This window comes from Ochotona curzoniae, unplaced genomic scaffold (assembly GCF_017591425.1).
Source record: "Ochotona curzoniae isolate NIBS_2020 unplaced genomic scaffold, NIBS_Ocur_1.0 scaffold_461, whole genome shotgun sequence".
NCBI lineage: Eukaryota > Metazoa > Chordata > Mammalia > Lagomorpha > Ochotonidae > Ochotona > Ochotona curzoniae.
Window position 1 is genome coordinate 10,220,818 of NW_024467120.1, and position 12,600 is coordinate 10,233,417.

A 12,600-nucleotide genomic window follows, 5' to 3' on the forward strand; every position below is an offset into this window, starting at 1 on the left:
GCCTCTGAACAGGCTGGCATGCGTTTCCACTCATCACAGCCTGCCTGGTCACAGGCACATTTTCTCACCATTCAGGGCTCTGTTTTCTTCATGGGGGAAGTGGGGATAATGAAGGTAACATCGATGCCCAGCTCACAGGGCTGCTGCACAGATGACTGACCTGTATACCTCAAGTGTTCCGTTCCTGACACTGCAGACACCCAGGCAGTGTCAGCCCCTGATCCGATCAGAAGGAGCCTCCTAGGCCTGACCATCGCTGGGTAATGGTGGAACCTGTGTTTCTCACGTGGTGCTCCAAGGGATAACAAAGCATACCTGCCGCCCTGAGGAACAGGACCCCAAAGACAGACAAGACACAGACTATCTCTACCTTAGCGGTGTGGAGGAGTCCTACAGAAAGACAGCAGCTTAGCTGTACAACCTACGTTTCCCAAATGTATATGGGAACCTGGGGGTTCTTATTAGTAGACCATCAATTCAAAGCTGATGGAACTCACTTTAGAGAATGACACGGGGTCCCCCGGGGACAGACGCTTCACCTTTAGATCCCTCTGCAAACTCCAGGCTACCCCAGGGACTGTGAAGCTGCAATGGCAGTGAGCCTGCCCAGCCAAGCTCTCAAGACTCGGCCTCAGTGGTTCCTGACTGTGGCACTAGCTCCTTCACAAAACTACTTCCCCCCAGGAGAAAGCCAGCTGCAGTTGGTCCATAGGTGACACGTGCGTCTGCTGAACTTGCGAAGGGGACACTAGGGGGGCCAAGCTCCCAGTGAAAAGTGGCTTTTATGATGCCATTTTAAATGGAATGAAGTCTTGCCCAATTTCACAGAAACAATTTGGTATTATCACTATGTATGAAATAAGAATAAACGGGCAGCTTTAAACCTATGAAGCTCAAAAGTACCTTACTGATATTTTATCTTTATCCCCATTGTGATGGCACACTGCAGGGCAATTTGCAATAAAGCTTATATCTTCTTCTCAAAACAACTAGGGCAATGGAGAAGAATAAAAATTTACTTTATATATAAAACAGACCACAGTCTATACAGGAAACCCAACATGTTGTTTAAGTAGGAAAATCCCCTTTCCTCGTTTTGTAGTATCAAGTCATTTTTTTTTTAATTTTCACAGATACCAAATTACATACATTTAAGTAGAAATGGTCTTGTCTTCCCACAGAGTATTGCTAATTTGAGTTCCTAACTCCTGGCATTGACCTAGGGCTTAGTCCTAGCTGTTGTAGGTATGTGTGTGTGTTTGTGTGTGTGTGTGTTTTGAGTGGGTGGGTGGGTGAGGATGTGTATGTGTGTGTGTGCATGTGTGTTTTTGTCTGCAGAGACTTCAACTCCGAATATCCACATAAGACTATACTTCTTGGGGCTCTTTCTGTGACACAGAGGGCCAAGCCACCGTCTGCCATGCTCATAGCCCATATCATAGTGCTGGCTTAAGTTCTAGCTGACTCACTTCTGATTCAGCTTCCTGCTAATGTGCCTGGGAAAGCAGCACCTTGGGTCCTTGTCACCCACATAGGAAACCCAGATGGAGTTTCAGGCTCCTGGCTTCAGCCTGGCACAGCCCAGGCCATTGTGCCCACTTGGGGAGCGAACCAATGGATGTAATATCTTTCTTTAATTTTCTACCTCTCCTCTTTTCTGTCACTCTGCATTTGAAATACATAAAAATGATCTTTCAAAAAACGCTTCTCTTCTAGTACTTCTCCATACAATGTACAAATATAAAAAGCAGGAAATGAAATACATCCTTACAAAAGGCCAGTATTTCACTCCAAACTCAGATACTTCACTGGATTTCAGCCAGCCTTCAATCTTCCAATCTCAGCACTAAAACGGATAGCAAATATATTCTGAAACTGTCACTAATGGCACTTGAATTGAATTTCACAATAAGCACTGAGGAACTTACTAAAAACCTCTTGCAGGACTAGAATTTTGTTAACAGCATGTCACTCCATTAAGTGGGTAGGCAGGGTATGAAAAAAAATTTCATAAACTTTTATCATACTTGTATTACAAACAACAGAATTTGACCCATATCCCACAGGCATCCACGTCAATGGAGACACAGAAGACCTCACCACCTTCTCCCAGGTAAGGTGTGCTGGCAAGAGACAGCAATCCCCAGCCCTACTCAGCTCGTGACAGAACCAGTGTCCTACTTTGTGAAGTCGCTGTGGTCCCCTTTCACTTGTGTTCTTCCAGCGCATGATGCCTCTCCCACAGTGAGGCTTGGGAGGGTGCACTGTCCTCAGACCTTGCAACTGCCTGGACGGATTCATGACTGAAGAAAAGCAGTTCAAGTTTTAATGCCCTGTGACTCTGAGCAAGGATCACGGTAACACTTCATGCTTGGGGCGATGCAGGAAACCATGTGCAGGTTGAGCGATTAGGAAATTCAAGAGCCTGGCTGCTCAAGGGCAGTCATGCAACAAAGTCGTAATATTCAGACATCCTTCCTTTGGCACTGCACCTGCTTGCGACCATCCATCACAAGTCTAAATACCACGAGTTTCTTGAAACAATCACAGAATGATACTGGAAATAAGCCAGTATCAAAATCATCAAGACATGTGTGTGTGTGTGTGTGTGTGTGTGTGTGTGTGTGTGTGTGTACAAGCATGGGTGCAGACCCATACAATGTTCAAAAGGAGAGAGGCCTTGCTACTGCTTACATGTCAATTACTTTGCCCAATAACCATCAATACGACCTGAGTGGTGGTAGCAATACAAACACACATGAGGCTATTTTCTACACAGTCATTTTAACATTTCTAACTAAGCTATGTTCCCAGGGTTCTACAAACACTAATGTTTTTTCATGTACCAAATAGTAAAAATAACAATTAATATAAACAAACACCCAAATTGCTACATCAAGCAATCATCATCCCATTTTATTCCTGGTGGAGAGTGCAGCCAGTTAATCACCTCTGAAACAGGCCTGCAGACGCTGCAATGCAAGTGGGAAGCATAACAAAACCAGGCGCTGGCCACTCACGCTAGTATTTAGATGTGGCACTAAAAATGCATTTCACACCCAGCTTCATCAATCACCAACCAATCTCACTTTGCATCTTGGCTACCTAAAGAAAATGGGATTTGTTTCCCTGAAGAAATATGTCATAGCTCTGCTTGAATTATTAAGCTTTACTATTACAGAAAGAAACAAGGAAATAAAATTGGGCCCAGGTTGCCATCTACAGACTGATAGTAGCATTGCTCATTCCGACAACTTTTGACAAACGAATATCAGCAAACACCAGCAGTGAAAACAGAAAAGTATGTGAATATAACCTTAATTATTAAAAAGGAATCAAGACACCCTAGAAAGTCTCTTGTGTTTTAATTATGATGAGACTAGTACAGACGTTAGGGAACACTGAATCAAATGCACAATTCTAAACGTAGGCTAGAAAAAAAAGCATAAAAGCATTTTCCTTAAACATAAAATGTAACACTTTGAGATAAAAACTGAAGAGGTTAATGTCAAACTTTAATTATAATCACGTGGACTTCATCTCTGCAACCAAATGGCTGGGTTTGTCTCGCTCATTAGCTTGACTCAGCACAGCCTTCACTTTGATTCTGCTTCAAATGTTTATCACGCCTACCTTTCCGAAAGGCAAAGGGCCCTCTTGAGAGCTGAGCAGCCAAGAGCACACGCTTGCTTCTAATTACTAAAATAGAAGCCGTTAAAGTAATAAGTAACTTCAATGGCAAATGCATATGAAAGCTGAATTAGAGAGATAGAGAAATTTTTTTTATATTATACTCTGGAAAAATTCTGTAGCCAAAGTGTCTGGGTGGAGAGCTACTAAGGAGAAATAGCTCAATTTCCAAGAGTACAGATTTCAACTAAAATGCTGAAACTTATCAACGGATAGTCTCATCCAGTGAACTTTTTTTCATTTCTTGGGGGCGGGGAACTGCTTTGGAAGCTAAGATTCATTTTTCCAGGTGGTATGTGCTTTGTATCAGGATGAAAAGATACGAAATACTTCTAACCGCTTAAATACACTTTCAGGTGCAAGGCAAAGCCTCTTATCAGGAGGTAAAAAAAAAAAAAAATCAGTCCCTAAACTCCTTCATTTGGAAGGCACCAGTGATTGTTTAATGTAACAATGAGATTCAGCAGTTTAAAAACCTATACTCTGCACATTATTAAACTGCATGGTGAAAACACACTGCTAAGATGGCCAATTACTGAAACAGCTGCAGGACTCTCTAGCGACAGGCACACTGGTAGAGGGTGTCTACATTTTCCAGCACCTGTAAGGCGGGACTGGCTGCAGCTTGAAACCCCTTTCTGTTGATTTCATGCCCAGATACTGTTACAAAAGCTGTTAAAAATGCCAAGAGCAAATATGCCGCTAATTTTTCTTCAACTAAAGTTTATTTTCCAATAAGCTAAAGAAAAGTGAACGCAGCCTCTTGTGACCCTAGGTTACTACTAATGAGAAATCTGAAAAGATGAGTGGGCACCTTCTTGGGGACCACTAACTCAAAAAGTTTTTTAAAAACTATGCCGCAAGTAGGAATTGGGATTTCCAAAGGCTAATAAGAGGCTCTTGATAAAATATAATTCCTAAAAAGATTGAAACGAGCTCTAGTTCTTAGTGGGCTCTTTAATATTGTGGATTTAGCTAATCTTTAATTCTTATCATTCATTCAACATTAAATGTCTCATAACACCGATATTGAGGGTGTAGGTAAAAAGTAAACTTAGCAAGACACACAGTCCACACTTTGGAGCCTTTACACTCTAATCTTCACATATACTGATTAAAATAATAAAGCCTCTACTAGTTTTTATGCTCTGTGTATGACATGTTCTTCTGTGATAACTGCTTCACTTTAGTTTGTATCCCATAATAGGCACTCAGTGAGAGTTTACTGACTGCATATCACACTCACCCCCTTGTTTCCTATTCACTAAAAAGCATTTATAAATCTAAAGATGACTGAAACTTAAAAGACAAATCTCTGTATGAACCCACATTCTGCAGGTAGATAATGGGCCCAAGAAACTTGAAATTGTCCAAGTTCAACAGCAGACTGGGAGAATCTAGGAGCCCTGCTTTGTGGCTAGTCTCCATCACTCCCATCCTTGACGATCTAACTCCCTTCTACATTCTTGTCAATGGAGTTGTTTCATTCATTATGTTCTTTCAACCTGGGCTCACAGATCTTTGTGTCTGACTCTTGAATCCCAGAGTCGGTGCTGACTCCTCAGCTGCGGAGCCCACATGAGCTTGGTGTCCTTAAGCGCTGCCCAGCTGGGGACTTAAGACTGAAGCTGTATCTCACCCATCCTCATCCCAGGCACCCACATCCAACTCGTGAGGTGAGTGAATGGAGTCCAGTGCTGAGCAGGTCACTGGGGAGACACAGTGCAGTGGTCAGCTTCCCAGGCAGCCCTTCAGCCTCAGCATCACCACACTCTACCGAGAACTTCCTCTTGCAGACATCGTGAGTTCATCATCCTTTTCCCCACACTAATGAAATCTCGGACTTACGCACATTTTGATGGGGCAAAATAAAATACTTAATTGGAGTCAGAAATCAAACCTGAAAAACAGCAGCATCTCTTGAGACACAAATCCTCAGGACACCAAAGAGTGTCCTCTGTGGGTCCAGGGAAACAGATTTAAGAGTCAAATCGTATCACAGTCTGAAGTCATCAAAAAGAATGATAGGATAATAACAGCTAACTTACCACTGTTTGGAACTGTTGATGGTGAGCTCTGAGACTTGATGTCTTGTTTCACTTTCGTTGGTTTTCCTGAACTCACTCCCTCTTTTTTCCCTTTCCTCTTCAGGGGCTGAGGAGAGGAGTTATCGCTGGATCCAATGGTTGACTTGGACTGGCGGTCATTTCCCTAAAGAGCAGAATTATAATAATATTGGCCAGTGAGCCCTAGTCCCTAGGGAGCTCCCCCAGTGAACACATGCCATCAGCCAGCAGTCAGTAGAGGGAATGCACTATCCTGAATCTGAGACTGCCCACCCTAACACCCACAATAACATCTCAATTATTTTCTGGAGGCCAAAGGAAGATCCACCAAAAGAAGGGGACAGGGAAGTAACAATTAACCATCATTGAGCAGCTAACACATGCCCCACCCAAGCTGTGAAGTGATCTCCCTGGGCCCTCACGCTAGCCCTGTGAGAGCATCATTGCTGTCACTGAGTTATAACGATGAGAAAGCGGGAAGGAGAGGCACAGCCCTGCCTTGGCCCCCCAGCCTGCCTCAGCGCCCCTGGAGTCCTGCCTCTATAATTCTCTCTTGAGCCTCTGCAGACTCAGCGTTGGCCACGTTGACCAGTTAGTCCACAAACACTGTCTTAGTGTCCACTAGGAATAGATATCATCCCACAAACAGGCATGCAACACGCTTAAACAAATCCTTAAATGTTATCCCTTGATAACTTCCACAGTCTCTAAGAATCACAGATACAGAGCAGACAGACTGCGGCTGCTCAGGATCACGTGTCCATGGTCCTTCCTGAGTGTGCTACGCTGCTGTCCTATTCCTTTAATGCAGCCACGGGCAACTGCATGGTCAGGGGTTGCCTCTGGCTTCCCTGTGCCCCTCCCTATGAAGACTGGGCACTCACCAACAGGGGAGCGGAGTACTGAGTGTAAAGCTGGCAGTGAGTTTCAATGTTTCTGTCACTGTCCCTGAAAAGCCCCTAATCACCTCTTCTACCACCACTATTACAAGGAACATCCTCCTAAGAATGCAGCGTTGGCCCTCAGGGGTTCAGGTGCTAAAGCAACCTGCCTGTGTAAGCTGTGGGGCTGCAGGTGGTGAAAACAGTGCAAGTTTCAGGATGCCCATACCTGCCTCAGAGCTGCTGTTCAGCCACGGCCTGTGTGATTACAGGCTAAGCTACTCCTAAACCAGGAGAGTTTATAAAGTGATTAGTACCATGGCCAGATAACAAGTATCAAAATGCTTTCTCCAAAAGCAGAGTTAATATCTATTTCTAAAAATCATTTCAAATTCATACCAATCGTAATGCAACAGCCATACCGAGCTAGTATCTGAAAAATAAATGTAGTAATACTAAATAAACAAATCTGCCTAGAAACCCATTATAATTGCTCATTTTAAACATTTATATAGTCAGCCATCCTGAAGCACTTAAATGGTTTTAGCCATCACCCAATTAAGAACAGAAAAATCTGCAGCCTTACAAATGAAGCTATTTATGCTATTTTGTCATAGCCTACAAGAAAATGAATTATGCATAGATTTATTAACAGTATGAAAACCTGTCCAAGACTCTCACACTTTTCTGTGTAATTTAATTTCCTATTCCAACTGCAATCTTAAACATACAGCTCCCATTTAATTATTGCATTAACAGCTGCCCAGAGTTTTCCTGTTCTGGGTGATGTCTTGCAAGGCCATAAACTATCTGCCAGAAGGAACGGATAATATGATTATAGTGGAAATTCCAAAGACATCAGCTGCATCTTGAAGACCAGCCTGTTTTGAATGGCGCCTCTTCGTCTCAAGATTTGAATCAGGAAGTGAGCCCGCCAGAATTTCGGAAGATACTGTGAAGTCACGAGGCTGGTGAGGAGCTCTGGCATTCAGTAAGCCCTCCAGGAAAAGGAAAGGGAAAAGAACAGGATGGAGAGGTAGCAGAAACCCCACCCTGAGATCCTTGGGGACTAGCTTCATCCCAAACACCACCTTTCCACTTATACAGAAGGCAGAGTCCTGAGGTATCACATCTCTGAGATGGGTACTCGCCAGGTTGATTCTGCAGCATGAAGAAAGGTTGATGAAATAACTGCAAAAGTCAATTTTTAGGTCACTGACATTCCTTCATACGTTCAATGACTAACAGCTAATAGCAAGACACTGGAGATGCAGGGTGGGGAGTGACAGCAAACTGAGAGAAGAGGATGAATTACTGTGTCATTAGAATGTTGGAAATAATTTAAATGCTTTTTCAAAATGTATTTATTTTGGAAAGGCAGATTTACAGAGAGAAGGAGATACAGAGGGAAAAATCCTCCATCAAACTGGTGCACTCCATATAGGCACTGGTTTGGGCACGGGTTCATGTCCCAGATGTCCCACTTCCCATCCTGCTCGCTGCTTGTGGCCTGGGAAAGCAGTCAACCATAACCAAAAGCCCTGGGACCCTGCACCCATATGGAAGACCTAGACAAGGCTCCTGGTTTCTGATCAGCCCAGCTCTGGCTGTTTGGGGCCACTTGGGGAGTAACCAGGAGACAGAAGATCTTCCTCTCTGTCTCTCCTTTTCTCTCTCTCTCTGTAAATTTGCCTTCCCAATAAAAAATAGAGAGCAAGAGCGAGAGAAAGAGAAAGAAAGAGGCGAGAGGGAGAAGGGGAGAGGAAGGAGGGGAGGAAGAGAGGAAGGGAAGAAAGATGGCAGGGAGGAAGGAAGGTGGAAGGAAGAAAGAGAGGAAATAAAAACAGGGTTCAGTGAGATAGCCTAGAAGTTAAACCCTTGCCTTACAGGTTCCAGGATCCCATATGGGTGCTGGTTTGTGGCTCAGCCACTCCACTTCCCTTCCAGCTCCCTGCCTGTGGCCTGGGAAAGCAGTCGAGGATGACCCAAAGCCTTGGGACCCTGCACCTGCATGGGAGACCCGAAAGAAGCTCCTGGTTTCAGATCAGCTCTGGCTGTTGTGGCCACTTGGGGAAGTGAACCAGGGGATGGAAAACCTTTCTGTCTCTCCTTCTCCCTGTAAATCTGCCTCTCCAATAAAAAAAAATAAGTAGATCTTTGATGGGAAAAAAAAAAATGTTGGAACTGGCATAATAGTAGTTATAGCATGTTGAGGCAATTCTAGCCCCAGCTGCTCCACTTCCTACCCAGCATTCAGGTGGGAGACCCAGGTGAAGCTCCAGGCTCCTGGTTTCAGACTGACTGTGAGCATTTGGGGTGTAAAACACTGGTTGAAGGAGCTTGTATTTTCTCTCTCATTCTGATTGTGGCTTTCAAATAAATAAATAATCCTTTTTAAAATGCTGACTTATCTAAAGTATTACATATGTGACATATAAACAACATATATTTGCATATTAACTATGTAGGTTATAAAATATGCAAACAACTTGCATTAAAGGAGGCAGGGTGTTCTGCTTCTTCAGACTTACTTAAACATGTATTTGGTCATCGTTCTCGGGCGGCTTAACACGTTCTCTAACCTAACTGTCAAGAGAATACATCCGCACAAATATCTACTCCATCTACAGGCAATAAAAGGAGTCTTCAAAAGCTTACGGAAAATATGCACTATAAAAAGGGGGGGTGCATAAATTTAATTTTGCACCAAAAATTAACTTCATTCCCACGAACTTTTTGAGGCCTCCTGATATTATCACTACTTCATAGATTAAGCAATTAACTTTCCCTTGGGGACTGATTTCTGCGAGTCCTTGCACCTGTCAGCGCAGTTCCCAAACACGCCAGCGGGAACTGGGGGTCCTAAGCCTCGCCCACCTGCCGGGCAGCGGTCCGGGAGGAAGCGCGGGGCGCCCTGGGCTCCTTCACTCCCTCCAAACAGGGATTCTCTGGGCAGCCCCAGGTGCCTTCCACGCACATCCACCCCGCATTCCGGCCCCCTCGGAAGGAAGCCCAGGCAGCACCGAGCAGCAAGGGCAGGCGCCGCGCGGGGCTGAAGGACACCACGGCGTGTGGGTGTGGGGAGGAAACGGCTTCCTCGGGTGTGCGGCCTGCTTCCCGGCGACCGGGAGAGTCACGGACAACCATGCAACTCTACACGGTCCAGGCGCCCGACACGGACCTGAGACGCGCGGCGCCGGGAGCAGCAGCGAGCGCTGCGCAGGCGCCGTGGGCGGCGCGCAGGCGCAGTTCGGCGTCCCCGTCCGGCGCTGGACAAAGCTGGCGCGCGCCGCCAGGGGGAGCATCTCGGCTAGCGTCCAAAGTCGGGATACCCGAGGTCGCTCTCCCTGTCCCTGTGCTTTTTAAGGCTAGCGCCCTGACTGGACCAGCTGAGGCCTGGGACGGGGTCTGAAACCCGGCCCTGCTCCGCACGGGCCTCGTCCTCGAGCCTGTCCCCACAACCCTCCGCACTTCGGGGGCCGCTGGGCACCTCACCCAGCATTTGGGGATCGGGCCTCCAGGGGAAAGTAATTGCTGTCCAGTTCAGCTGCCTTCCGCCCTGGGGCTGGACCTTTCACCATCCACTTCACACTAGCCTTCTCCGGGGAAGCAATTACTTAAAGAAATGACTGGTTGTCTTGTGAGACCCTGGGGTTTGCGGTGTGGAATGTTCTCTCACCAGACTACCGAGAGCCTCGCCAGGCACCAGCACTGGGCTGCAACTGTGGTCCCCTTCTCTGCCCCATCTCTCACCCTTTCTTCCCTCTCTTCCTGTGTTCTGCAGGCTCATCTCGGACACACATCACACACATTGTGGGTTTGTCTAGCTCCTCTACAAAGTGACTACTTTCCTCCCGGACCCCTTAAGCACTAGAGAACCAGGATATAAAATGTACTCAATAAATAGCTGCTGGATAAACAAATCAATCTATGAGCATGTACTCAAGGCAGAGCTATCAGCCGTCGTGTGTCCAATCACCAGCAGCGTATACCTGGATTCCGGAAGGTCCCTCTGCCTCTTGTATTTATTCACACCCCAAATTCCCTGTAGAGGCCACAACCAGGAAGTTTTACATGGGTAAACGTGTGCTATCATTCCTTCCTTGTAACTCTCAAATGTCACCCTACTACAGAATACAATCCCAGACCACCTGAGTGGCCCCTGGTTTGATCCTGGTCTGCTTCCATCAACCTCAGCTGAGACAGACCTGACTTCCTCTCCGTGTGCCCCACAGGCCATGCTTTTTCACAGGCCCTAGCATCTTGGTTGCTTCTGTTTTGGATGCTCTTCGCACTACCTCGTTCCTGCCTCCTGGCTCCTCTGCAAGAGTCTGCTCTCGATTTCAGAAGATACTATATAAATCAATGCCATACCTCATTTTATCTTTCTCATCGTGCTTATCATCATCGGGAATTATTTGTTCGTCTGTTGAGGAGTTGAGAAGCCTGTCTACTTCCATGCTTTCTGAAACCATGTCCAGGCAAGCCGAGGTCCTGGCCACACCTTCAGGTGGGCGGCACCAGCATTGCCTACCCATTTCCTAAGTAATTAAGACACCACCAATGGGGAACATCTGACCTGTGAGGTCCCGCCCAACAAGGAGGGCCAAGGCCCTTCCTCAAAGCTTTGGTGTCTCTTCTCCCTTTTCCAGAGGCACCCCACCTCCCGGCTTCCTGTCAGGAGGTGCTTCCCTTTCTTCTCCCTTCCCTGCTCACCTTGTCCCTTCACAAATAAACTTTTCTGTCTGCAACAGATTCCTGGCTTTTTATGTCTATACTAAACTGAGGAAAGAACCCACCGGGCTTCTCTGGTAACACTTTCCACCCACTTTCCCCTATAAATGTATGCACCAGGATGAACATGTCCTGAGGGCCAAGTCCTTGTGTCTTCTTGGTGCTGAGAATGGATCTTGGGTTTCTTAAGTGCTCCATGAGCATCTGTCAGTGGGTGACTGACCAAGGAGTGGGACTGGTGGATATACAGAGTGCTGTGGGCATTTAGTGGGATGGGGGCAAAGTCAATCATTCTTTTTTCTAAGACATAACAAGCAAGTAGGGTTGTGATTGTGAGACTTTGCCCCCAGTCAGTGGAAAATACACCATAGAACACTGAATCTCTGCTTAAAGGCCCTGCCTCAGGAAGGCTTCCTTCCGTGATACACCTACCGAAATATGTTCTCCTTTCCTTGTCTCTCATACTTGTCTATACTTTTCTGTCTCTTATCTCCTGCCTTGTAATTATGCGTTTACGTGTGGGGTTATGTGTTTGACCGTTGTCTCCAATGGAGACATATCTCAGATGGTATCATGTCTTATGTGCCCAACACTGGTTCCCAGGGACTAAGTACCAGGCCAGACACACAGAGAACTCAATCATCATCAACTGAACCAGTCTTCATGGCTGACCAAAAAAATAAATAAATAAAATAAAAACCTTCCAAAACCAGTGAGCAAGAAAGCAAATGGCAAGTGTGTGTACCTGCACATGCATCCTAAAGCAGGAAACACACAATACATTTTAATAAAAAAAAAAAATTTTTTTTTTCTGAAGTTCAGTAATTGTGACATCAAAGAACTGAGTCACCATCTTGGTCCTGACACAGCTTTCTCTGTCTCCTTGGGTCAGTTGCTCAATTCCACTAGGCCTCTATCTACCATAACCCTGCCTACTGCACCCTAAGAGTTAACAAGAGAATAAAATATAGCTCTAAGCCCCAAACATGTGGCTTTCGTTCAGGTTAGTAGTGGCTAAAATACAATTCTCAGCTACTGGAGCATTTTTGTAACCCTTTTTCCTTCCTATACAGCCTGATCCTATATGATTCCTCCTCCCTTCTGCTCAGGCATCCAAGAACCTGCTCCAGGATAGGCAGTGCTGGGTGCTAGGAGTACCACAGGACACCATCCCTGCTCTATAGCCAGGACCCTAACTGGTTTGGAACACAGTCTCCAGTCCTAATATT

The 12,600-nt window shown here is 45.7% G+C and overlaps 1 protein-coding gene across 1 annotated transcript in view; it reads right to left on the minus strand.

Annotated features, from left to right (window-relative positions):
• The window catches only part of DCDC2 (doublecortin domain containing 2), a 137,988-nt gene that overhangs the window by 71,986 nt on the left and 53,402 nt on the right, over positions 1-12,600 (minus strand). The window contains exon 7 of the mRNA XM_040967587.1: positions 5,739-5,901. Within this exon, the coding sequence (XP_040823521.1) occupies positions 5,739-5,901 (163 nt within the window). The remainder of the gene's footprint in view (positions 1-5,738; positions 5,902-12,600) is intronic.